The sequence below is a fragment of the Bemisia tabaci genome, chromosome 1, assembly GCF_918797505.1.
Source record: "Bemisia tabaci chromosome 1, PGI_BMITA_v3".
In the NCBI taxonomy this organism is placed as follows: domain Eukaryota; kingdom Metazoa; phylum Arthropoda; class Insecta; order Hemiptera; family Aleyrodidae; genus Bemisia; species Bemisia tabaci.
The window spans coordinates 74,692,903-74,717,360 of NC_092793.1; the positions used below are offsets into that span (position 1 = coordinate 74,692,903).

The window sequence follows — 24,458 nt, forward strand, 5'->3', positions numbered from 1 at the left end:
GCAACTTTGAGTCGGAGCGACAAAATGAGACGCTTGGAATCTCGCAAAACAAACGAATTCCCTAGCACCTTTGACGGCCTCTCCAGGTAACAACCGTTAATGAGGGAGCCACCCCCTCCCCCCTCCCCGGGCCGGGAAGCCGAGAAAACTGGCTAATGATAAACGACTCCATGTATCGGGACAATTCCACCCGGCGAGGTGCGGATCCGAAGAAAATCTAAATTTCAAAATATTTCACCGAGTCGGGGGTGCGATGTGCGGGGGAGGGGGATCGGAGGGGTGCACTGATGACGGGTCGCCATGGAAACGGAGGAGAAACTACGTGTTGCTTTGAAGCGGGCGCGTCGGTGAGAGTCGGGAACAATTTTAGCCAAGTTGCGTGACGTTTCGGTTCGGCTTAACTGTGTGCGTTCCCGCGTTGTTCCTCCCTCTGATTGTTCCCTCAGGATTTGGCGTCTGATTTCTCTCCACTCCCGCCCTGTTAGTACGGATTTTTCCTTTTTTGTCGGTGTCGTATGCACGTTGGCGTTGTTGCTTAATCGGAGCCCACCGGTAAAAATTAGGGTCGTTAATTCATTATCATAAGGAAACAGGTCGCGTCGGCAGTTTCCGGTTATGATGTGGCAAACATCGATGACTCAAGTGCGGAACTACGTATCTCCACTGCGGTGCTTCAAAAATGTCCGCTCCTATTTTATTTTTTCGAAAAGTAACGTACCTAACTTGATAGCTAGAAATTTAGGTAAAATATTCTGCTTATCGAGAGGAAAAATCAAGGCAAATTTCAGAAAATTACGTTGATTAGTCTCCCAAAGATGAAATAAAACATGACAAGAAGTCCGCAACGTCGCAAACGGAGATATCGACGGTGAAACTACCAAACCACGTATCTCGTTTGCGGTGTTTAAAAATCTACGCTCACATTTTATTTTTTTGAAGTAGACCAAATCAATATCATTCCTTGAAATTTTCACGGAATTTTCTCCGCACAAAGAGGAAAAATCACAGAAATTTTCAAGACTGGATGTTAAGTAGTTTTTCATTTAAAAAATAAAGTATGACAGGAAGTCTGCGACGTCGCAAACCGAGATACGTGGTTTGGTAGTTTCACCGTCGATATGCGGTTTCGCACGTTGGTCATCGATATATTTTTCGCGTCAATGAAAAGATCAGTTGCGCCTGGCAGAGCTTCAGTCCTGACGACGAAATTCCTTTGTCTTGATTGCTTCTTTTTTCAGTCGCGACAACCAGAAAAATGTCGATGCGAGTGGAAACTTTAGCTAACATAACTGGAACGAACAGGGTCACTGATGGAATTAATTAAATTTTAACGTATTCGTCAATCCATTCGACGAAAATGTTGAATTTACTCAAGATATCTTTTTTTTTTCTAACATTTTTTGTAAAATGGTTTCGTGACTGAACAATGGCTCCCTGAAATTTTCCCTGAAAGATGAGCGTTTTTCAATGTTAGAGTTCAAGCCGTCTACTGAAATTTTAGAACGTTACACTGCCTCTTATTCCCATGGCTTTCGCCCCGTTCCTCAATTTTACGTGGAGTAACTTGATTTTTTTTTTTTTTTTTGGACGCAAAAAGTATTTTTTTCTCAGTGCAGCTAGAGCCTATTTCAGGAATCTTACATACTTGATGTCGAATTTTGGTGATTCTGGCCATATCATCCGCATGGTTATGATTTATGATTTCTTATTCGATGTTTTATGCACGTTGACGCACGTCTGAACTCTTGGTTGCTCACTTTCAAAATCGAAAAAGAGCTTCAATTTGACTTTTGGAATCCTCAGGTGTTTAATTGGCAATGAGTATTCTTGGATGGATTTATTCAACTTCAGTATTTCTGAGTATGAAACCAAGACTGAAGAAGTGTTGGGAATATATTCAGTTTGTGACACTGTCGAAGAGCTCCACGTTATTGTCAAATTGTTAACATACTATCAATTGGATCGCATTCAGCAAAAAGGAACCGGCGCGAATACTGTGTTGTAAAAATGTTGCTTCTTCATAATTATCTAAAAAAATCTCCCAGAGTAGCAAATAGTTTTGGCTTCCCGATAAGAAATTGTTAAATTTAAAGGGAAATGTCATCAAAACATTCTGATATACTGCATAAATATACTACGTAATTTTAAAAGAGAAGGAGAAGTTGGACAATTTTGAAAACACTAATTGCGCTGGTTCCCTTTTGCTAAATGCGATCCAATTCCTCTTTGTCAACACAATGACAAACTTAAACTATGTAAGTTTTGCGGAACTACAATGGATTATATTATGCCCTTATGAATAAACCAATTATTCATTTAACAAAAGTGCTTCCATTTTTGTGACTATATTGCCAATGATGGGAGAAGTTTCCTGATTTTTGACCTCCGACATCCACCGAGTTGTCGGGTACGCTGAAACTCTACAGGCAAAAGTTCTAAAAGTCTCTAACATAGTTGTCCCTAAAAAAGTCTATAAACAATTGCGAGCACCGAAGAGAGGGAGGAGAAAAGTATAGTTACTAAAAAGGTGCACAAAGGTGCAAAGGTGCTCAAAGGTGCACTAAAAGAGGTAAGCCGGTGCGCCTTCAATTTTTATGCATGCAACATGGATAGCAGTGGAGCGCGAATAGTCGCATCCTGGTGCCGTGATGTGAGATAGGACAGCGCAGTGCATTTAAGACAGCATACGTGTGGTTGCTAGCCGTCAGCTGAAATTTTGCAACGTTGCGATGCTACTTATCCCCCTGGCTTACACCCCCTCAATTTTACATAGAATGTTTCATTGTTGTTTTGACGCAACAAATATTTTTCTCAGTGTGATTTTAGAAACTGCCGAAGAAGCTCCTTTTCTTGATATAATGAATGCGCTTCTACTCAGTATGCCTTTACCTGGGAAAAAGCTCTGACATTTTGAAAACAAATTTCAGGAGATTATACTTACCGTCGATTTTTGGCGATTCCAGCCTTATGATTGAAGATTTTGTATTGGATGTCGTCTGCACGTCGACGCACCACTGAAAATCTTGGTTACTCACTTCCAAAATCGAAAAAGAGTTTCAATTTCAATTGGACTTTCGGGATTTTTAGGTGGGAGAGGCTAATTTTGGAAAATGTCAAGCTTAGTATTGGAAATGATTTAAAACATTTTGTATACTGTTTGAACGCGTTGATGTTGCCCTTTTGTCTTTTTGACTCTTTTGGTAAAGGAGCATCATTTTTGTAATCAATTTTTTTAGATTCTGGTAGTGCTTGCGAAAAAAAATAACAGTCATTTTGCACAACAATAGTGAATAAAAGTGTGAAATTAAATTTTTTTTTGCAGTGGAGCCCCTTAAACTTACCTACACTTGGTTAAGCGTGCCAAATATTTTCTTGTTAATAAGTATCTTAGTATCACGTTTATCTTTGAGCTGCAGCATGGTTTCTAAAATTCAACTGTCATTTAATTCTCCCACAAAAATTGATGAACCCTATTGCTACATGTGGACATTTCCATCCAAAATAATAATCGTAAAATGCAATTTTGATTAGATTCGGTCGTAGACGGGTTTGGGAAGTCAAGAGCGTTCACTACGAAGAGGATTGTTTCGATTCAAGAAATTAAAGAAATTCAATTATTTCAAAATCACACATGGATACTGAATCATTATTTCGAATCAGAGACGATTCGCATTCTCTCTTTCTGCAACTTTGGAGCTGCTGAACTTTTCTCCGGACAATCCTGTGACCGGAAGTCTGCAACATTGAATAAGAGAACTTTAAATTATACCTACCTACTAAGACTTCTTGATTCATATTGATAAAACCATCTCAAATAACAGGTCTGATCTGTGACTCCTTCAGTATCAAGTCCAGCGGCCTGATTATTGAAATTGATAGACAAAGCTATAGACAAAGAAGACATAGGGAGTATGGAGCGATCCCATTGGTTGAAACGGGTGGTTCCTATAGACAAAGGGAGAAAATGATAGACTAACTGTCGGGTCTCTCGCGGGTTGCCGTTAGTTAGTCGATTACCCACCTCCTTTGTCCATTGCAACCACCCGCTTCCACCATTAGGATCTCTCCATATCTCTTTTGTCTCCTTTGTCTATGGCTTTGTCTATCAATTTCAATAATCGGCCCGCAGTTCCTAATGATTTGTTTAAGATTACTCGCTTGAATTCTTTTTCGATCACCTCCAATTTCGAAGGTGTCCACGTCCAGTTCAATGAGTATACCATTTCAAGCTAAGTTAGCCAGGTCAAAAACACGTACTGCGCACGAGTGATCATATTGGTCCAAACCAATCCGCCCATAAAAACACTCCCTCGTAAAATGTACATAAATCCATCTTTTGGAACTAATACCGTGGAGACTACCTCTGTCTATCTGAACGGAGTTGAGTGCCGAGTAAACCTGTTGCATCGAGATTATAATTCAACAGGTCGCAAAACTCACCCGTATGTTTCTTCGGATACTTCCATTGTCGCGGAAGTTCCTACACGCCCTCAATCTAAGAAAATAATTATTTTGAAAGAATTCAAGCTGAAAGGATAAAAATGAAAAAGCAGGAAAACACAACCTTGTAATCGAAAGCTAGATTAATATACCTAAAATATATCGACGGAGTGAGTCCGCAACCTCGTATCTCGTTTGCGGTGTTTGAAAATCTCCGCCTCTATATTATATTTTTAAAAGAGAACAAATGTATATCATTCCTTGAAGATTTTGCAAAATTTTCTTCGCACAGAGAAGAAAAATCATGGCAGTTTTAGAGAATTGCTGTTGAGTAGTTTTCCGTTTAAAAAGTGAAATATGACAGGAAGTCTGAGACGTCGCAAACCGAGTTTTGTGATTGCCGACTTACACCGTCGATATGTGTTTTCATCAATACAAATTTTAGTGGCTTTAGATTATCCAGAATTAGGATTCCGAAAAAAATTAAATAAATTCTGATATCTTTGTGAGGATTTATTAAATATTGACTGGGTGTTACCTACAAGACTAATCGGTAAAAAAAATGTGGCATCGGATTTTTTTTTATGATATACTCACAGTCAGAACCAAATTCTGGATTAAATCCAGATGAATACTTTACCTTTAAAGGCTTTTTTTTCTTTCTTTGACTGCACAGAAATATGATTGTGTTGTTTTGTTTCATTCATATATCATCTGAAAAATTCAATATTAGTTACTTACAGTCACTACCAATTTATCAACACAGTGTATTTTCGCTTTCTTAATTTGCATTAATATTACTTACATTATATTGTGCTACTGCTGAGCATATTTTCCCTCTCATTTTTATAAAAATTCATCGATAGTGAAGAAAGATACCAAACTTAAAATTCCCCAAACCTATGTGCTATCGGCGGTCTATTTTGAAAGTAAATTGTTTCTAAAATATTTTTCGGCCGATTTTTTACGTAGATGTTTTTTCTTCTTAGTTTATTCGATACATGAATTGCTTCGGTGTAACATATATGTGTAGATTACACTACTCTAAAAGAAGCAAGTATTCTCAAATATAATTGAAATGTGATCCTGTAGGAAAAACGGAACTTTAGCCCGTGAAGTTAAAATTTCCGCTAGAACGAGTTTTGCTCAGTTGGTTTCAGAAATAGAATATTACGATTCAGACGGAAAACTTTCCAGTGTTGCTTCACTTATAAAATGCATTTGTGTATCGTTCATATCAGCAATGATCCATCGAATTAATCCAGAGTGCTGAAAGTTTCAAGGATAAATATTTACAAAAAGCTATGGGAGATCCTGCACATACCCTTATTTGAGGAATTCCTTTCCGTGAGCCCCTACATCCTAAAGGATGAAGTGGTCTATGAATAATTCCTAGTTCCGCCAATGGATACGCATTTTACGACTTTAGCATCTACTTATTGTTGGATCTGACAGATAGAAATGAAATTAAAATCTTCGTGCGAAATTGCGAATATTTAACGATCAAAGCGCGCAACGTGGCTCAATGCGTGATGAATTTTAAAGTCTTGTAGGCGCTATATGCGTGTCACGTGACGGTATAATCGTGCTGTGTTTGGCGCAATGCGTGAAGTATTCCCACAGTCTTGCAGGCGCTAATACGCGTTTCCTTTGTGTTTGACGCAATTATTCTAACTCGCAGAGTTGAATATTTTTCAACCTGCTACTTTGGTTGTTTGTGCCAATGCACTAGGGGAAGGACAACTGTTCTAAGGAACTGCATTAATGATGGGACCAAATAGACCCGAATTGCGTCTAGAGCTGCTTTTCGATTGGAAGTGACTTGCATTGTGCCAAACAGCACAATTGATGGGGAAAATTTGACTCGAATGAGGTTTTTTTTTTTTTTTAAAAAAAAAAAAAATCTCTGAAGTAAGAGTCTCTACGTAATGCAAAGATATGATGCCAAATTGGTTGATCTATACGATCATAACTTGAGAATCTCTGTCCTTAAAAATAGATATTGTATTAGGAATTGGGCAACGTCCAAATGTCCATTCCGCGTTTTTTCTCAGCACGACCGCAGCACTTGTAGCACGTTGCAACGCTTCCTTTCCCTTTAAGGCGTTACATAATTTATGCAGAGGGTTCCCTATACACATGAACGCTGGCACGGTAATGAGGGACCATGAGCAAAAGACTGCTTTGCTATGATGGAGGAACAGCGGACACCTTCAACAGTGACTCCGTGGAGGTATGCGGATTTTGCTTGGTGCGATAGGAGAGTATGCAGATCAGAAAGCCGCCGTGTTATAGAAGAACCTTTGGAGCCTCTGATCTTTGCCAAATTTCCTTCTTTAAAACACAAAATTTCTTGGAAAATTTAGGATGTATTTTTCTTTAAAGGATGTGTCCCATTAAGGAGGGTATTTTGGCCCTAACTTTGGTCGAAAATTGAAACAGCTTAGAATAATCTCTTAATCATCTACCCTGTGAGAACTTGACCTCATTTGAGGTGTTTTTGAAAGGTTTTTGCTTGATTTACCAGCGCAAAATAGTGAAGTTTTGTAGTTTTCTCGAATAATTGCTCATTTTCGGTCCAGAATTAGATTGTTTATGTACGAGCACAAGCGACTACCACTTTCATATTCGAATATGTCAATCTTTAGTGCACCGATTACAACATATTTAAAGGAGAAAGTTGTAGTCGCTTGTGCTCATATATAAACAATCTAATCCCGGACCGAAAATGAGCAATTATTCAAGAAAACTACAAAACTTCACTATTTTGCGCTGGTAAATCAAGCAAAAACCTTTCAAAAACACCTCAAATGAGGTCAAGTTCTCACAGTCCGGAATTAGATTGTTTATATATGAGCACAAGCGACTACAACTTTCTCCTTTAAATATGTTGTAATCGGTGCACTAAAGATTGACATATTCGAATATGAAAGTGGTAGTCGCTTGTGCTCGTACATAAACAATCTAATTCTGGACCGAAAATGAGCAATTATTCGAGAAAACTACAAAACTTCACTATTTTGCGCTGGTAAATCAAGCAAAAACCTTTCAAAAACACCTCAAATCAGGACAAGTTCTCACAGGGTAGATGATTAAGAGTCGATTTGACCATACATGACATTATTTTAAGCTGCTTCAATTTTCGACCAAAGTTAGGGCCAAAATACCCTCCTTAATGGGACACATCCTTTCTCAGTGAATTTATTCGCAATATAATCTAAAGCATTTGCGATTTTCAAGAAGAAAAAATGATACCTCTCCTCCAAAAAAAAGTTTCTATCGGGAGAAATTTGGCAATGCTCGAATGTCATACGGAGTTTTTCCTTCGCACGACAGAATGCCCTTGCCCGACTCTTGTAAAAGTTAAGCACTTGTAAAAGTTACTAAATACCCTGTCATCAAGGGAAGTTGTCAAATGTAATCAAAACTCACGCTTTCACTAATTACCACGATAAAAAACCCAGTCACAGGCCTGCTAAACCGTGGTCTCGAAGTTTTTAATCAAGATGCCAGTCGCGCCGGTTTTTATGACGCCTAATTTGAAATTTAAAAGAAAGTAGCCCCCCCCCCCCTCTCGTGGCCCACCCTCTACAGCCGCCCGCTCTCCATGTCCCGAAAGGTCGGCGTTTTTATTTGTGAGCTTACGAGTTCGCACCGAGGGAGGGATGGTAATCAGAGGGCTTGCAGAATGAAGTTGGGAGCGAGTAAAACGTCTGATCGATAGGGGGAGGAAGACTCCCGCCCCACGTGCAAGAAACTTTAAATGACAGTTTTAAAATTCCGTCGTAAAATAAGATGACTGCCACTTTGAACAAGCTTACCGGGAAAAATCCACCTAATTCTCCGCACTCCCCACGGTGAAGTCCTGGAGCGGAGCTACAGACACGGCGCAATCAAAATGAGACACCCAAGTTACATTTTTCAAAGAGCGCCTGCGGCCAATTTTTCCCGGTTAAATGGTCAGTGCTCGAGGTATATATATGTCGAAGGCAAATAGTCAAATCAGGAATTTTATCAAATGCCGAGGCCGGTAGTCAAATTTTGATAGTTTACGGAATTCTGTAAATTTATGGCGAGGAGTTCACGGGTTTTCAATATTTTGGGAAGATTAACTCTTTAAACCCGCGAACTCTCCTTTTTCGTTCCTTATTACATGCATTTAGTACATTCAAATGTTAAAATTTTAAAAATTCTGTATTTTATGGCGTGCTGAAAATTTTATGAGAGATGTGCATTCAGGATATTAAAATCTTCTAAATTACAATAGTATGCTGCATATTTTTACAGAGAATTCTTCCTTACAGAAGCAACGAATTGTATTTAGTCTATAATTAGGGTAAAAAATCAAAATTTCAATCTAAATAAGAATATTTGACTGTTTGTCGCCTGATTTGACTATATTTGCCTTCGACGTATGAACAAGTCATTTATAGCGCGCCCGAGCGCTCTGCAACACCTAATCGCCATCCTTGTCTATCAAAATAGAGGTCATCTGGTAAATTGCACTTTGAAATTTCATCTTGAATGCCATATCTCTGCGACTTTGCTGGACGTCTCCTACGTCTCCTACCAGGAGGAACCCAATTTAGTAACTTCTCAGGCAATTTTTTTTCCGCAATATGAAATATTTCCACAACGTGAAATACAGTTAGGCTCACTGTTTGCAACCTGTTTTAAAACCAGCTGATATTAGGCCAAAAGAGCGACGCCAAAAACGACCGTTTTTTGGCACAATTTGGGCCAGAAGGGATTTTTCTGAAACCGGGCCCAAACGATACCTTATGATACCCTAAAACTCTGGTAAAAATTTTAGCTTGAGTATACGCACGGTTTTTGAGAAATGAGGGGGCAAAGTTGCCAAATCGCCACCATTCTGGACAGCATTTCTACAGCAAAAAGACGGGAAAAATGGACGAAAAAGTTACACCTTCGATGGGTTTCGGCTGTAAATGTTCTCATTGGGCCCCCAAGCATTTGACTGTGTTCAGTTTCAAAAATTTTGGTCGCACAGTGGTCCAAAATGGGGGGAAATCGTCGAAAAATCAGGATTCTTTGTCAAATTTTTAGAAATGGAAGTAAAATTGTCGGTTTGCTGCAGTTTTCATGGCTAACAATGTTCGTTTCGGTCATCAATGAATGAAATTGTGTTGAGCTTCACAGATTTACATCTCACAATGGTCAAAAATGGGGGAATTAGTGGACAAATTAAGATCCTTTGTCAAACTTTTTAAAAATGAAGTGAAACTGTTGGTCCCCGGTAGAGTTTAGATCCCGAAAAAATTCATGTTTTTAATTTTTTTGATTATTACTACATGCCAGACCGGATTGTTCATGGAACTTTGTTATAGAATAGACTTTGTAGCATTACCTCTATAAAATATGCAAACTTTCAGAAATTTAAAGAAAAGAAAGAAAAATGGAGAGAATAAATTAAAAAAACATTTAAATAGTCAAAAAAAGAATTTAAAGAATTTTTCCGGGATCTAAACTCTACCGGGGACCAACAGTTTCACTTCATTTTTAAAAAGTTTGACAAAGGATCTTAATTTGTCCACTAATTCCCCCATTTTTGACCATTGTGAGATGTAAATCTGTGAAGCTCAACACAATTTCATTCATTGATGACCGAAACGAACATTGTTAGCCATGAAAACAACAGCAGACTGACAATTTTACTTCCATTTCTAAAAATTTGACAAAGAATCCTGATTTTTCGACGATTTCCCCCCATTTTGGACCACTGTGCGACCAAAATTTTTGAAACTGAACACGGTCAAATGCTTGGGGGCCCAATGAGAACATTTACAGCCGAAACCCATCGAAGGTGTAACTTTTTCGTCCATTTTTCCCGTCTTTTTGCCAGGGCCGGATTTACCTATAGGGCACTGGGGCACTTGCCCATAGCGGCAAATTTTGAGGGGCGGCAAATTTTGGCACTGGATTAGTTGAAAGTTAAAGCGAGAAAAAAGGAAAAATGGAGACAGAGACGGAGCGAAGTGAAAAGATGAGCGGCAAAATGTATGAAGGAAGGGAGTTGACGCTTGACGGGAGCGGCAAAGCTGCCGCCCCTTAGGTCCGGCCTTGAGCGCTAGGATGATCGTTCGTTGGAGTGATACTAAACAACACGGCAATTTTAAACATCGAGGCAGACTTGATAATCAATTTAGACAATGATGTTCTGGTTGACAGCTTTGCTAAACTGAAAACCCGGAGAAAAACTTTTTGACCGGATCTTCCGAAAATACATTGCAACTAATACATTGAGCTACACTAGCTTCAACTTTGTCTCCACATTTTATTTTTGTCTCATCCATCCATTCCATTTTATATATTCGCGGCGCATTTTGAAGCAGCTACGCGCACGCGCCCAGGCGGCCCACGAGGGGGGGGGGGCAAGATGAGATGGCGTGGGAAGTTAGGAGTGCGGAGAGGGGGAGGGGGAGGAGGGGATACTGTTGACAATAAAGTGGCGAAATATTGCAGACCCAGGGGCGACAAAATGTAGCTTGCCCAGGGGCGGCAAAAAGCTAAATCCGGCCCTGCTTTTTGCTGTAGAAATGCTGTCCAGAATGGTGGCGATTTGGCAACTTTGCCCCCTCATTTCTCAAAAACCGTGCGTATACTCAAGCTAAAATTTTTACCAGAGTTTTAGGGTATCATAAGGTATCGTTTGGGCCCGGTTTCAGAAAAATCCCTTCTGGCCCAAATTGTGCCATTCTTGGCGTCGCTCTTTACGAATAATGTTCCGTATTAAAATAAGCGGTATTTAGCGCTTGTAATAAATTACAAGCGCTAAATACCGTAGGGAACGAAGTTCACTCTTTCTCTCATGGAAGAAGCTTAAAATATTTACAAAAACCGCACAACTAGGAATCGCGCATTTAGATTTTTTCTAAGCAGGGCCCAACTCTTTACACTACGCATGTAATAGTGGATAAAACACCGTAAGGTGGTTGGTTTTCATCTGGATAACCATCCCTGATACAAGCCAGTTTGACCCCATCAAAACTCACATAGAAGCCGGGTGCGGTCCACTACTTCACAATTAAAATACGAGACAATACCCTACTTACCCTACCGTAGCGAGTTAGGGTACTACGTAACCCAACTCGGGCTCCAAGTTGCGGCTCAAAATTGGATTAAAGTGGAGTTAATGGACGCATCGATGCGATGACAATCTCGGACGGGCTATTATTGAGGCTCATTGCTGTGTTGATCACATCCTCTTTAATCTCGCTTGAAGCCTGTGTTTTCAGGATGTAACCGTCGGGGCTTATCATCGAAAATCCACCCTCTTCGTCACAGGTGGGCAAGGTGTACACGCGACTTTAGTAAATGGACGTATTACCTAAATCAAAAGGATCTATAACCATTCCGACATGAGCCCTGAGATCCATAAGGATGCATGCATGACAGGGCTCATGTCATGATGGATATAGTTTATTTTGAGTTAAATTAGTCCAAATGCGAGCAAGTGTGACATGGAGCTCTTCTACAGAGAAAATTCCGAACAGAGAGACCGTCCACTAACCTCTTGACGGGGGAAAAATTGGACTGCATTTTGCAATTTGGAGCTATAAATTCTAACTAATCTGAAAAAAAAAAACACTTATGTGCATAGGGAAACTAATGGCACATACGTTGTTTTTAAACCGGGGAAATTTATAGTTCTTAATTGCAAAATGTAGCGCAATTACCTCGGGAGATACATTTCTTTGAACGATTAATGTTAAGGCGGAAACAGCCATTTACCTTCCTTTTGACCGTTGAGCCCCTACTTTTCGGCTTTTGAGTTTTGGCTCTTTTGAGCTCTGGTGACGCAGTGAGCCTTAAAATTTATCAAACATCTGGTTGATTAATAAATGAGGTGCTCAACACGTGGTTAAATAGTAAGAAAGTAGGTAGGTTAAAAGTTGAAATGATGGAGCTCCAAAAGTAAAAGCATCCACAATCGCTAAGCTGCCTATGAAGGGCCTCTACTCGTCTCCGGTTAAGAGTAAGAGAGTAAGACAGGGTGGTACCCACTTTGATTGACTCCTACTGTACTGCTGTTTTCACTTTCATACAGTGAGGGTCGCGGAAAAAATGGATTGTTATGAATAAAGATTGCTGGAAACTGGACTGCATTTAACAGAAAGGAACCAAGTCACATCAGCTATTGCCAAATTTAACAGGGCAATTTAATTTTTTACAAGAGAGCGTTTGTGCTGATTCCTTTAAATAGTTTGAAGAATTTGCTTCGTACAATGGAGAAAATTCCTTGAAATTTGCACGAAAATCCGCACAACCGTTTCCATGTAAAAAATTAAATTAGCCAATAAAATTTGGCAATAGCTGGCGTACCTTGGTTACTTCCTGTTTTCTGTTGAGTCTGAGATGTTTTCTGGAAAAATAAACCTTAAACCCCCAAAAAAAATTATTGGTTTCGCTACAATCTGGCACAGGCACAATTTTATAGCCGCCCTTCTTTTCTTTTCCTCTTTTCCTCTTTCCTCTTAATTTCTCTTCTTTAGCGACAGTATGTAGACTCTGCCTGTCAAGCCTATAAAAGTTCAAAATCAAATCCGCAGCCAAGAGACAGAACCGCACTGTTTTCTAACTGTTTTTTCTCCCTCGAAACTTAACTTAAAACGGACTTCACACCCATAAAATTCGATGAAATTCCAACCAGAGCATAATTCATTTACTATTTGATTTTGATATAGGTACCACACCGATTTGTCAAATTATGGAACAATTCTCATTTAGGTATAAACCAAACGAGCTCGGGAATTGATTGAAATTTATAAAAACTCAAGACAAAAAATTTTCATGAAAGTGCGATAAATTTCATGGATTTGATTCGATTGATTTTATGAATTGATTTCGTAACAAATCAATAAAACATTCTCAAAACCTCATACAGTATACTCAGACAATAAGAACGTGATCTAATATTAATGAATGTGGATCAAAATTTCATATAAAATTTTGAATACAATCACATTTTCACGGAAAATAATTTATCTTACTTTTTTGTAGCTCTTGATCCAATATAAAGCAAATGTGTTGTATTTGTTAACGAATTTTGCAGCAAAATAACAGTTTTAAAGTAACATGCACAAAGGTTAGCACATCTGAAATCAGCTCGAGTGTGCGTTTTCTTGGGCTAATTTTGCTTATCTTCTCATGATTTAACCGGAAAAATGTATTAATCACATTTTTAATGTTTGTTCTTTTCTAGAGTTTACCAAAAACAAAATGAAGACCTCCTCGTTTTCTCTCCGGGTCATGCGAAGAGTAAGTTCAAGAATTCCTCTAACGTATTTTGTAAACAATCTAGGCATGGCGTTACTTCAATTACACCTTTTAAATTAATTACCCTTTTATTATAACGTTGCAGGAAATTGTCAAACACCTTTTTTTTTTAAAGTTGTGAAGTCCAAGGTAAAATAGAATTTATGACTTCCAAAAATTTCACTCGACAAATAGTTTGTATATTTCATCAAATAAAATGTACATCTATTGTGAGATGGTGTAAATTTTTTAATTCAATGTAAAATAAAATGTACGATTTATCCACAATGATAATGCTACAACACTCTTGCTACCCGTATTAAAACTGATTCATTACAGCGTGACAGTTTTACACACTGTTAAAGTAAAACTACTTGTTAATATCATATTTTCGATTTCAATAAGACAAATATATGGAATTTCTATGAATATAGAAGCAAAGGAAGACTTGTTCGAGATGACAAAACTTTTGCGGCTGTCCCTTTGCCCCACTGTAGAAAGATGGGTTACTTTGAAAAAGATTTACTGATCAAACAAGATTTCTCTATGAAAGCGATAACTTCCAATTTTGATGAGGCGTTGTGCGTTCAGCGTTTTTGAAGGGGTTTTAAGTATTGTGCGCCTGTAATACTAGCGTCCTGAAATGGTTGAAAAACCAATGATCACATTTTAAATCAATGACATGGCCAATGATCTGGAACGATCACGAATTTTTTAAGTCGAAAAATGTGCTGTGGAGGGATGCTGCTGTGTAGGTTTGATCGAGGCATGCTGCGCACCTTGAGCACAAATTCTATATCCTGTCGATTTTCGGTGTCACAAACTCCTTTATTAGGGGCGCGGTAATTCCAATCCTCTTATCAAAACACCCTCGAGTCTGATCGTGTCGAACAGGGTTGCGACATCTCACTGAACGCTTCCTCAATTTTAGGCGCACTTATCACTGACAATCGGCTCACTCCGGCACAATTTTGCACCATAAAGACACGAAGGGTGGCATGGTCGACTTTCCACTTCATCCACACTATCACCGTTGACTTCTGTCGGCAGGGGTGTGATTTGGGGGAGGGGTTTTGATCACACAAGGGCGCGTTTGCGGTACCGCGACAGGGTTAATCAAATATTGACAGCAAATATTTACTTAACCTTCCCCGGAATCCTTTCTAACAAACGTGCCGGAGTTGCGACGTCAGGGGCACCTTGGAGGGCAAGGGGGGATTGCCCTACCAAGTATTGAAAATTTATCTTTTCTGTAAATAATTTTCATGCATTTTCGGAAATACCTTGAAACGTTTCCCCTTCGAATTTGGCTGAAATTAATCGATGACTTACTGTTTCATTCTAAGAGTAAAGTTTTCATGCATAAAAATATAGAAAACCAGTGCAGGCACTCGTAATGGTAAATGAGTCAGTTGCGCTGGTCACAGAATCGTGTTTTGATGCTTGATTCTTGTAGATCTTCTGAAATAATGAGATCCGTCCAAATAGCAACTTTTAACGTTAAATATTGACGGAGATATCGCGCTTTGAAGAATTCGGTTTAGGCCGTCATCCACTGAGGAAGTGACACCTTTGGTTTTTCCCACCTTGCTTTCATTTGTCAGGGAGACACACATTTTCACTGATTACTCAACTCGGATTACTCAACTCGGGAATTCGGATGAAAGCAAGGTGGAAGAAACCAAGAGTGTAACATGCTTTTCCACATTTTCTGACCTGTAAATCCCACCTATGGTCATTCAGCGGCGTGCTGCTAGCGCAAAATGCGCGCTGGCGCCTACAAACCTAACAGGGATACTTCACGCATTGCGCAATGCGTGAAGTATCCCTGTTAGGTTTGTAGGCGCCACGCGTATCACGCTGGTTGCTCGCGCCGCGGAGTGCCACGGCGCTTCAAGCAACTATTTTACGACGGAGGTGTTGCACAGTATCATTTGACATTGAAGGCGTTCCAACTGATCAATAATGACAGGCATTCTTTAAGAGTATAGAGCTTCCCTCGCAAAATAAATCAAGTTACTACAAAGAAAATAACTTTAAAAGTAAATTTCGTCCAAAAATATACCTAAAAGGCGTATTTTTCAACACCATAATATTAAGAATTTTCTCTCGGAGACCTGCTTAAACAATAAACTGTAAAAATCGTATATCACGCACTGTTAGACTTACTGGTGTGTAGACTTTATATCAGGGGATGTTATAAATCCTACGGGCAGTGAATCTAACGGTACGGTATATACGTTTTGTGGACGGTAATATTAGTTTAAACCTTTAACGAGGCATAAAACGTAGAGTAGGTAATCTTTAAACGTTTCTTAAATCTCTAAAGTCGTTTGATTCGAAATCACAAAAAAGGGAGTCTTTCTCATTTACCGGTGGCATTTTATTACCATTATTTGGTTTTATTTTTACAGCACATGTCAAAAGTATGTTTCAATTACTTGTTCCTTCACTGAGTCATGAAGAATCCTCGTATCTCAATACTCCCGTGGAAGAATATTTTGATCGTGTGAATATGAGCTTAGATTCCTGCTTGTTGAAGTTGGCAGACTCTATGTGAAACTACATGCCACCACGGCAACGGAGCAGAGTACACCCGCACTCCTCTAGTCCTCTCACCTATATTTTTGTCCGCGGAAGAACCAATTTTGAGGAGGCTCAGGCCTTTGATGGATGCTCGCGCGCGTCCCGGGGCATTTACATAACCTTTTTGTAGTAAATCAAAAGGCACGCCTCTGGGGATCAACAGTTCGCTTCCAAAGGCCGCGCACTTAAACTTGACGGATGTCTCCGAGCAGTTTTCCGAGGAGGTGACGGGCAGGGGGGTGTGTGTTCCTTGGCGTGTTTCTTTGCCGTCTTAACATGAACTCCCAACACTCTGGAACCAAGTATGTCATGTGCTTACACTGCACGGTTAGAAAAAGAAAACAAGAGAAAGGAACAAACGAAAAAAACGAGGTGTCAAAAGTCGTACATTGCTAAAAAATAAGATCTCAATAAGCGACAACCGCTGTTTTAATAATGTAAATTATAAATGAAGAATTTGCTCGAGAAAATTCTATTTCTTCAGATAATAATCCCCCGTAATATTGGTTCTAATGTTTTATTTCCTTTGATATTGACGGTGGAACTACCAAACTACGTATCTCGGTTTGAAACGTCGGAGACTTCCTGTCATACTTCATTTTCTAATTGGGAAACCACTCAACGTAAATGCTTGTAAATTTCCGTGATTCATCTTCTCTGTGCGGAGAAACCTCTGTAAAAACACCGGAGAATGATATTGATTTTTTCTCCTTTGAAAAAATAAAATGGGAGCGGAGAATTTTAAACACCGCAAACGAGACACGTGGTTTGGGAGTTTCATCATCGACATGTGTGATCTGTACAAGCTTACATGCGATTAAAATGATTTTGCTGTCTCTGGAAAAGAAAATAATTTTATAGTATTATGAGACACCATATATTCTACTTAGTGACAATGACGACTTTAACTGAGTTTTTGCGGAGAAAAATTGGATTATTATACCCCTAAAGAAGAATCAATTACTAATTTCATAAAAATTGCTTACTATAAACTATTTAATAATTGCTTTTTAAAAACTATTAAAATTATGATAATAAAAGAAATCATTATGCTTTTTATTTTATTGTTAATAGTTTATTTAATTTCCAAAACACAAATTATCAATAGTCTAATTATTATCGAATACATCTCTACTATATTAATTGTTTTAATACTGTTTTTTACCAAGATAATAAGTTTAAAAAATCATAATGCTTCATATTTTATAATTTTGCTAGTTACAGAAAGAATTCAGAAATACAGAAGTACAGAAAGACTTATAAGAATATATGAGAATACAGAAATATTGTGACTATATTACCAATGATGTTCCCAATCAGGGAAACTGCCCAAATTTTCTGGCCTCCGGCACCCTCCTTCTTGGTCAGGCACGCAAAAACTCTGGTGGAAAAAGGGGGAAAAACTACAAAAATATGAAACACGGTAGTCTGTGAAAAGAAATCTTTGAACAAGTCGAGTGTGCCGGAGAGTTTCAAGGGTAAAGGCTTAGCAACTAGGAACGGCACGCATTAACGAAAGCACACGTGTTAGTTGCTTCGAATGAGGCAAGTCGGCGCGCCTTCAATTTTTGCACATGCAACACGGACATCCATCGATCACGAATAGTCGCATCCTCGCGCCGTGATGCAAGATGAGATAGCGCAGCCATTGACGTTAGTGCAATGACTGTGATGAGTTGTTTTTTGCTAAAAAAAAAAAAAAAAAAAAAAAAAAAAAAAAAAAAAAAAATTGCTCGGAAGTCACGGCAAGCCCATAAATAGAGTCTAGAATTCACTATTCACATACCACATACTTTTTGTCTCAAAGTTTTGGATTTTAAATTAACTGATTTATACCTTTGACGTTGTCTGATTCTACGTTTTCCATGCTCACCAAAAATTGAAAATTGAAAAGGCTGCCATTTTGAACAATTCTAAGGCAAGACTTTTTATGTTAACTTAAATACCCATTCCTAATTTTGTGAAATATTACATTAAGAAGAGGTTGAATATGACTAGTTTTCTCACTTCAGCGTCTCTTTTGTTTCTCGAATTTTCAAATTATGTTTTAACCTTGCCTGAGGCTACGGTTATTGTACGGTTGGTACCCCCTTTCTTCATGAACCTGGCTCATTGGCGGCCCCTTATAATTTCTACACGAATGAGGTAAGGGACAAATGTAATACATTTTCAATGCGCTCATCATAATTTTTGATTGATTTTAAATTGAAAACTACTCTTTTCTCAGATGCAGCAAAGCAGCCTCATTACTTCCATGAAAATTAAGCGTCATTAAGTAATGGGTTCATCTGCAAAAAAAAAAAAGAAAATATAAAAAATCCATACGTTTTAAAGCATACAATAATCGACAATAAGTTATTCTTCAAAACAATTTTTGGAGATAGAGCCCATTTTAATAATGACATTTAATACCACCACAATTATTCGCTCTTTCTGTATTATAATTGATTTGTATTCTGAAATCCGTTTGTCAAGTCTGAGATTGAAATAAATCTGAACTCACGAGAATAAGGTTGTTCCAAATAACTTCCGGGCGAAATTAATGAAATTGGAGCCGGTACCTTTTCTGGAAAACCCTCCAACACTACCCTCGCTCCATGCTCATCATTCCTCGAAATCACATTTCGGAGAACTTTAAACCGATGATGAAATCCTTCAACCTTTACGCTAATGAGCAAAAAATTGAAAAAGACGTAATGAGGATTTGGTAGCTTCAGTGTTGGTGGGTCGTCTTTCATATATAAGCCACGCGCCTCTATTAAATGAAGTATTTCCTCTAACTAAATGACAAAGTTGATATTTCTGTCTCAGGCTAAAAAATATCTTCGGAAATTTTTCTGGGAAAATTGAACGAATTCCAGGAGAAAAAAGCTTTGATCCGTCCTTTGAGGGTTGAATTGTTCGGAAATTGTGAGAATCTCCCTCAACTTCAAAAGAATTCTTTCAATTCCGCAAATCCAACGCTAGAAGGAAGTTAGGTTTTTAGTTAAAACAGCTCATAACGTGCTTTTTTAAAAAATCTAAAAATCACTTAAAATTACCTAAAATTGATAAATTTATGCACAACTACTCTTTAGGAAGGGTCCGCAAACCTTAAACTAGTAAAAAAAACCCCGTTGTGTTTTTAAAAAGCACGACTCACAAGGAAAAACTTCAAACGCCTTTTTCTCACAACAAGGTTTTCCCACATATCGACGGCGTAAGTCTGCAATCACATATCTCGTTTGCGAAGTCTGAAAATCTCCGCCTCTATGTTATTTTTTAAAAGAGAACAAATTGACGTCACTCCTTGAAGTTTTTGCAGAATTTTCCTCGCATAGGGAGAAAAATCACGGCAGTTTTAAAGAATTGACGTTGAGTAGTTTTCCGCTTAAAAAATAAAGTATGACAGGAAGTTTGCGACGTCGCAAACCGAGTTATGTGATTGCCGACTTACACCGTCGATATGCCAATATTGCAGCCACCGCCTCAATGAATAGTGTGCTTAATTTTCCGATTTTATGTGCGTGGAAAAACTCCATTCAGCCGAAAAATGCGGAGCAAGATCTAGAAGGAGTTGGAGCAAACTTTTCGGAGCCCTCCTCTTTCTTTACGGTCATTCACCCTGACGTCATACCCGCGACTTACAAAGTTATCCAGCATCAGTGGCTGCACAAGCCTTTAACCCCTTCCTTTCCTTGCCCACAAGCGTGGATTTGCAAGGCGTCATTCAGAGTCACTTGTTAACGGAGCAAAGAGTGTTTACTCGAGGAGACCGATGAACAAGCTATTTTCAAAGCGCAATGCCATCGCTCTGATGGAGGATGAGGGTGGTCGCGACAGTGTTGCCTTTCTGCACCAAAAAGAATCGACGGGTCTTAAGGACAAGGCGTATGAGAGCAGTTTTTGAAAAAAAAAATCGAGGCCTCAATGATTTCGACTGAATCCAATCTTAAAGTATACTCTGTGAAAAATTTACCCCCGGATCCCAATTTTTAAGCATCAAAAAGTGAGTTTAAACCTTTTCTTCGCCATGAGTCTCCGTCCAATTTTGAAACTTTACACGTATTTCTCGAAATAGCAAGAATTGCACTCATGGGTCTTGTCCTTCAAGTCTTTTTTAAATAAGGATGTTTAATTAACTTCCATTGCTCCTAAAAAAATTGTGAGTCCCTAAAACCATTTTCCGTGTATTTCTTGAAATAGTAAGAATTCCACTTCCGCGGCTTGTCCTCCAAGCCCTTAAATTAGGATGTTTAATTAACATCCATGGTTCTTGTACAAAATGTAAGACAAACCTCAAACCGTTTGTCTCGACAGCCCTTGCGCTTCACCTAATATCCTCATTCCTCAGGACATGAAATTAATAGCAGGGGTAGTCAAGGTAGACATTTCGAGACTTATGCGCATCTGTTTAAGAACCAAGGATGTTAATTCAACATCCTAAAATAACAGGATGGTAGAATAATGCTGAATCCACAGTTTTTCGGGGAGATCAAACCCAAAAAATTCAAAAATTCATTTTGTGGCTCTGATGTTAATACAGTAAAAGCTCGAAGTCTATAACAACGGTTACGACGAAATGCTGCTTAAGTCGAATTATTTGTCGTTCCCTACGCGATTCGACTTGGCGAGTTTTCACTGTATTTGGATTTTTTGTCTGTGACTTCCCCACGGAGTGATGTGGGCTCAGCACTGTGTTAAAAATTATAGTAAAAAACAGGTGGGTTTTCATGATTAAAAAAATATGACGAGTTCTCAATGATGATGATGATGATGATGATGATGATGATGATGATGATGATGATGATGATGATGACGACGATTGATTGATTCATTGTTGGCTCGGTAATAATCTTCAACCCTTTTTTTCGCAGCAATCATAACTTATCCTAACAAAGTTACTTCTCGAAAATTACACAAAATTTTAAATTGAAAGTATCCCGCACGGAACCGAGCCACCTATTTAGTAGCAATGAAAAAGGCATTTGACGATAATGGTATTATCTATCAAAACAACTGTTATTGTTATTACTTGTGACAGTAAAAATCACCTTTCTCAATCTCACATTGAAATTAATCAAAGTAAAACACAGCATGACTCATCCGCACTTTTTTCCGTATTTTAATCGAATTTTTCAATGCACTGACCATACGGAAATGAAGACTGAACCAAAAAGGCTGTCTATGATTACAAAACGCGATATTTCCGATTTTTTGACATCCGCACCCTCTCCTTGTAATGCGATCGTAACGCTGATTTCGACAGCCCCTAAATAATATCGTAAGATTTGTCTAGACGCCACCCTTCTCCCCTTTCATAAAAAATTAAAAAAAAAAAAAAAAAAAAAAAAAAATGAAAAGAAATTTTCACTCTGAAAAAGGGCGATGACCATTGCCTCTGTTAATCAAAAGACTGTGAGATTTAAGGGACGAAATAGAATAATACAAAGAAAAAAAAAAAAAAACTTAAAATACATATTAAAGTCAAGAAGAGGAAGAAGAAAAAGTTGAAATCCAGTATAAACCCTGTTGTGTAACGCTGAGATTGACACCTTTTCACCCCTTGTCATGCTCGGTCGTATAAAATTATGAAAACAAACCGACCCTCTAAAGCGTTACGTAATTAACGAACAGCCCCGAATCTATGAATTGATGGATTTACGTCAAAAATAAGATGTCTGGCAATCCCGGCCGCCGGCGCCGGCCCCCCTTACCCGCGGAAAAGGGGGGGGGTGTTTGGGGCTGCATGCAAGCGCCGGCGCCGGAGGACGCAACCAGCTATGTCTTGATGTCTTCGCCAGTCTGAACTCACACCAGGCGACGGGCCACTTGAGTAGTCTAGTCCGCAAATAGTCCGCATTTTTGCTCCGCGCGGGAACACTCGTTAACCTCATTTTAGCACGCTCCCTCGCTTCCGGGATTTTTTCCCAGACGGAATTGGTTCGCTCGCATCGGCTCCTGCTCACCGTTTCAACTAGTATTTTCGACATTTTCTATCCGGAATGCAGTCTGCTTTAGTTGCTTTTTTTCTATAGTCAAATACCCAAGAATTTCTGAAGATTTGCGGACTTTCAAACCTCCCGAAAATGAATTGAAAAGTTGAGACTGAAATTAAAATCTTCAATCTTTAATTTACGTAAAAATCCGCAAGCTTTTAAATTTTCGAGCAGTGACCAAGAATTTGCCACATCTCTGAAATTTCTTCTCCTTTATTGCTCTTGAAGTTCTGGAGAAGTTAATCAAGGCCCAAACAAGTAGTTGAAAAATAAAAGTATTTTATTTAGTCTTATAGTATTACAAAGTACTCATACCTAATTTAAAAAAATAAATACAATCGATCACTTTCGTATCATTATATTTTTCCTTTTTTAGTCTCCTAAAGAACTATAAAGAACGTATTAATATTTTGAAAAAAAAAATTAATTCTCTTTGTTGGCCTTTTAAATAACCAAAGATTGCCCAAGAAATTGAAAAATGAAGCTTCAACTTTTATCTTTTTCAATCCTCTTTACCAAATTAATGTTTTTAAAAAAAAATGTTTTTGGGGGGAGGGGGGTGTCAAATCTTCAGACTTTACGTGGATGAAAGTTTACCAGGTCGATCACTTTATCTTCGATCTTTTTTTCTCTATCTTTTTTAAATGAGTACAAGAGATGTATATCATAGAGCATCGCAGTACTTTTTTCATGACTGACTGTCGATCAATTTTACATTTCAATACTGTCGTTTAAATCCATGAGTTTCTTTTCTCGTCACCAATTTTTCCTATCAATTCAACAACTCATCGACCGACGGTCAACATTCATAGCAAGCGCTTTTGAGTCACAATTCCGCTTTCTGCACGCCTCAATGATGCTGTTTGCATTCTTTCTCTGGCTGCCTTGATAACTTTATTTTTTAATCATAATAATTTTGTTGAATGTTTAGATTATCTTGTAATTCTTTAAGCCTTTTTTTATTCTTACTTTGCGAGTAGAATTACATACACGCCTGGCTTAGTGCATTGCCATGCTGCTAAAATTGTGCGACTTCCTCTATCCATCACAAAAACTTGAACATTTGACAAGTTTTGATTTTACACCAAAAATCTAAGTATTCATAATTAAACTAAACTTATTCTACAACTTTAACTTGGGTGCAAGTTCTTTTAGGTTTTTATGGCAAAGAGGAAGTCAGCGCAATCTTGACAATATTACAAAGCATGTGGTTTGCCTCTGCCGAATTTTGAGCATTTTATAAACAAGATGAAAAACTGAGTGCGGTGGCAGTGCCTCTCTCACAAATTGATAAAAATAAATTTGATTTCAAAATTGCGCTTATCATTCAAAGTGCAAAACGCTTATCAGAGGTTTCCCGCGTAGTGGTAAGAGGGGAAGCCCTCTTGTATATATTAGAAACATTGATGATTGCGAGCAAGATTTTTAGAAAGTTAAAAAAAAATTACCGCATGAACATTCCAACGTTGCCAAGCTCCGTCTTACAAAACATTTAGCTCCGATGAGAGCTATAATTACTTCAAATTAAATCGTGAATAAAGTTTTGTGAAAAAAAGCAAAGGAAAATATGAATCAAGTCCCAAATTTCTGTTTTTATCATAGAATTCTGCAATATTTGAACTTTCATACGACGTGTTTCTGCAGAGCGCAGAATTGAATGCATTCAACCAGAATATCAGTCTAACCGCATATCACGATGCCTGATTCTCTCCCATTTTTTTGAATTTAAAGAGACATAATGCCTTTAAACTGTCTGTAAATTTTTCCAAGATTATAAAAAATATGCTCTTGAAATTTTATGTCAGAGCGTTGCTTAGCTTTTTTCAAAGAAAAAATAAAACGAGAGATATTTGGATCGCGTTTAGGAGAAAAGAGCCAGGCCACATCAGGCATTCCCAAATGTAGCCCAGACAATTTCATTTTTTACAAGAGATCGTTTGCGCTAATGCCTTAATCAATTTTAAGGAATTTGCTCCCCACCATGCAGAAAATTCACCAAAATTTGTGATAAAATCCGCATAATCAACCGCTTTCATGTAGAGGATTAATTTGTCAAATTAAATTTGGCAATAGCTGATGTGGCTTGGTTCCTTACTGTTATAAATGCGGTCCATTTAAGTATCGACCGCTGTACTTAAGATGTTTCTGCGGAAGTCCTCCCGACTAATGGTACTTCAC

At 38.3% G+C, this 24,458-nt stretch overlaps 1 protein-coding gene across 4 annotated transcripts in view; it reads left to right on the plus strand.

Moving 5' to 3' along the window:
• The first annotated feature begins 341 nt into the window (after window positions 1-341).
• The window catches only part of LOC109033200 (neo-calmodulin), a 105,529-nt gene continuing 81,412 nt past the window's right edge, over window positions 342-24,458 (plus strand). For 2 of the 4 annotated variants that reach the window (XM_019045706.2, XM_072306158.1), the window contains exon 1: window positions 22,091-22,261. Coding sequence is in view for 1 of the 4 variants with exons in the window: in XM_019045707.2 (XP_018901252.2) it covers window positions 13,681-13,719 (39 nt within the window). In the remaining 3 variants the exon portion in view is untranslated. Of the gene's footprint in view, window positions 481-13,663; window positions 13,720-22,090; window positions 22,262-24,458 lie in introns of those variants that run through there. The other 2 variants (XM_019045707.2, XM_019045710.2) reach the window with 2 other exon arrangements.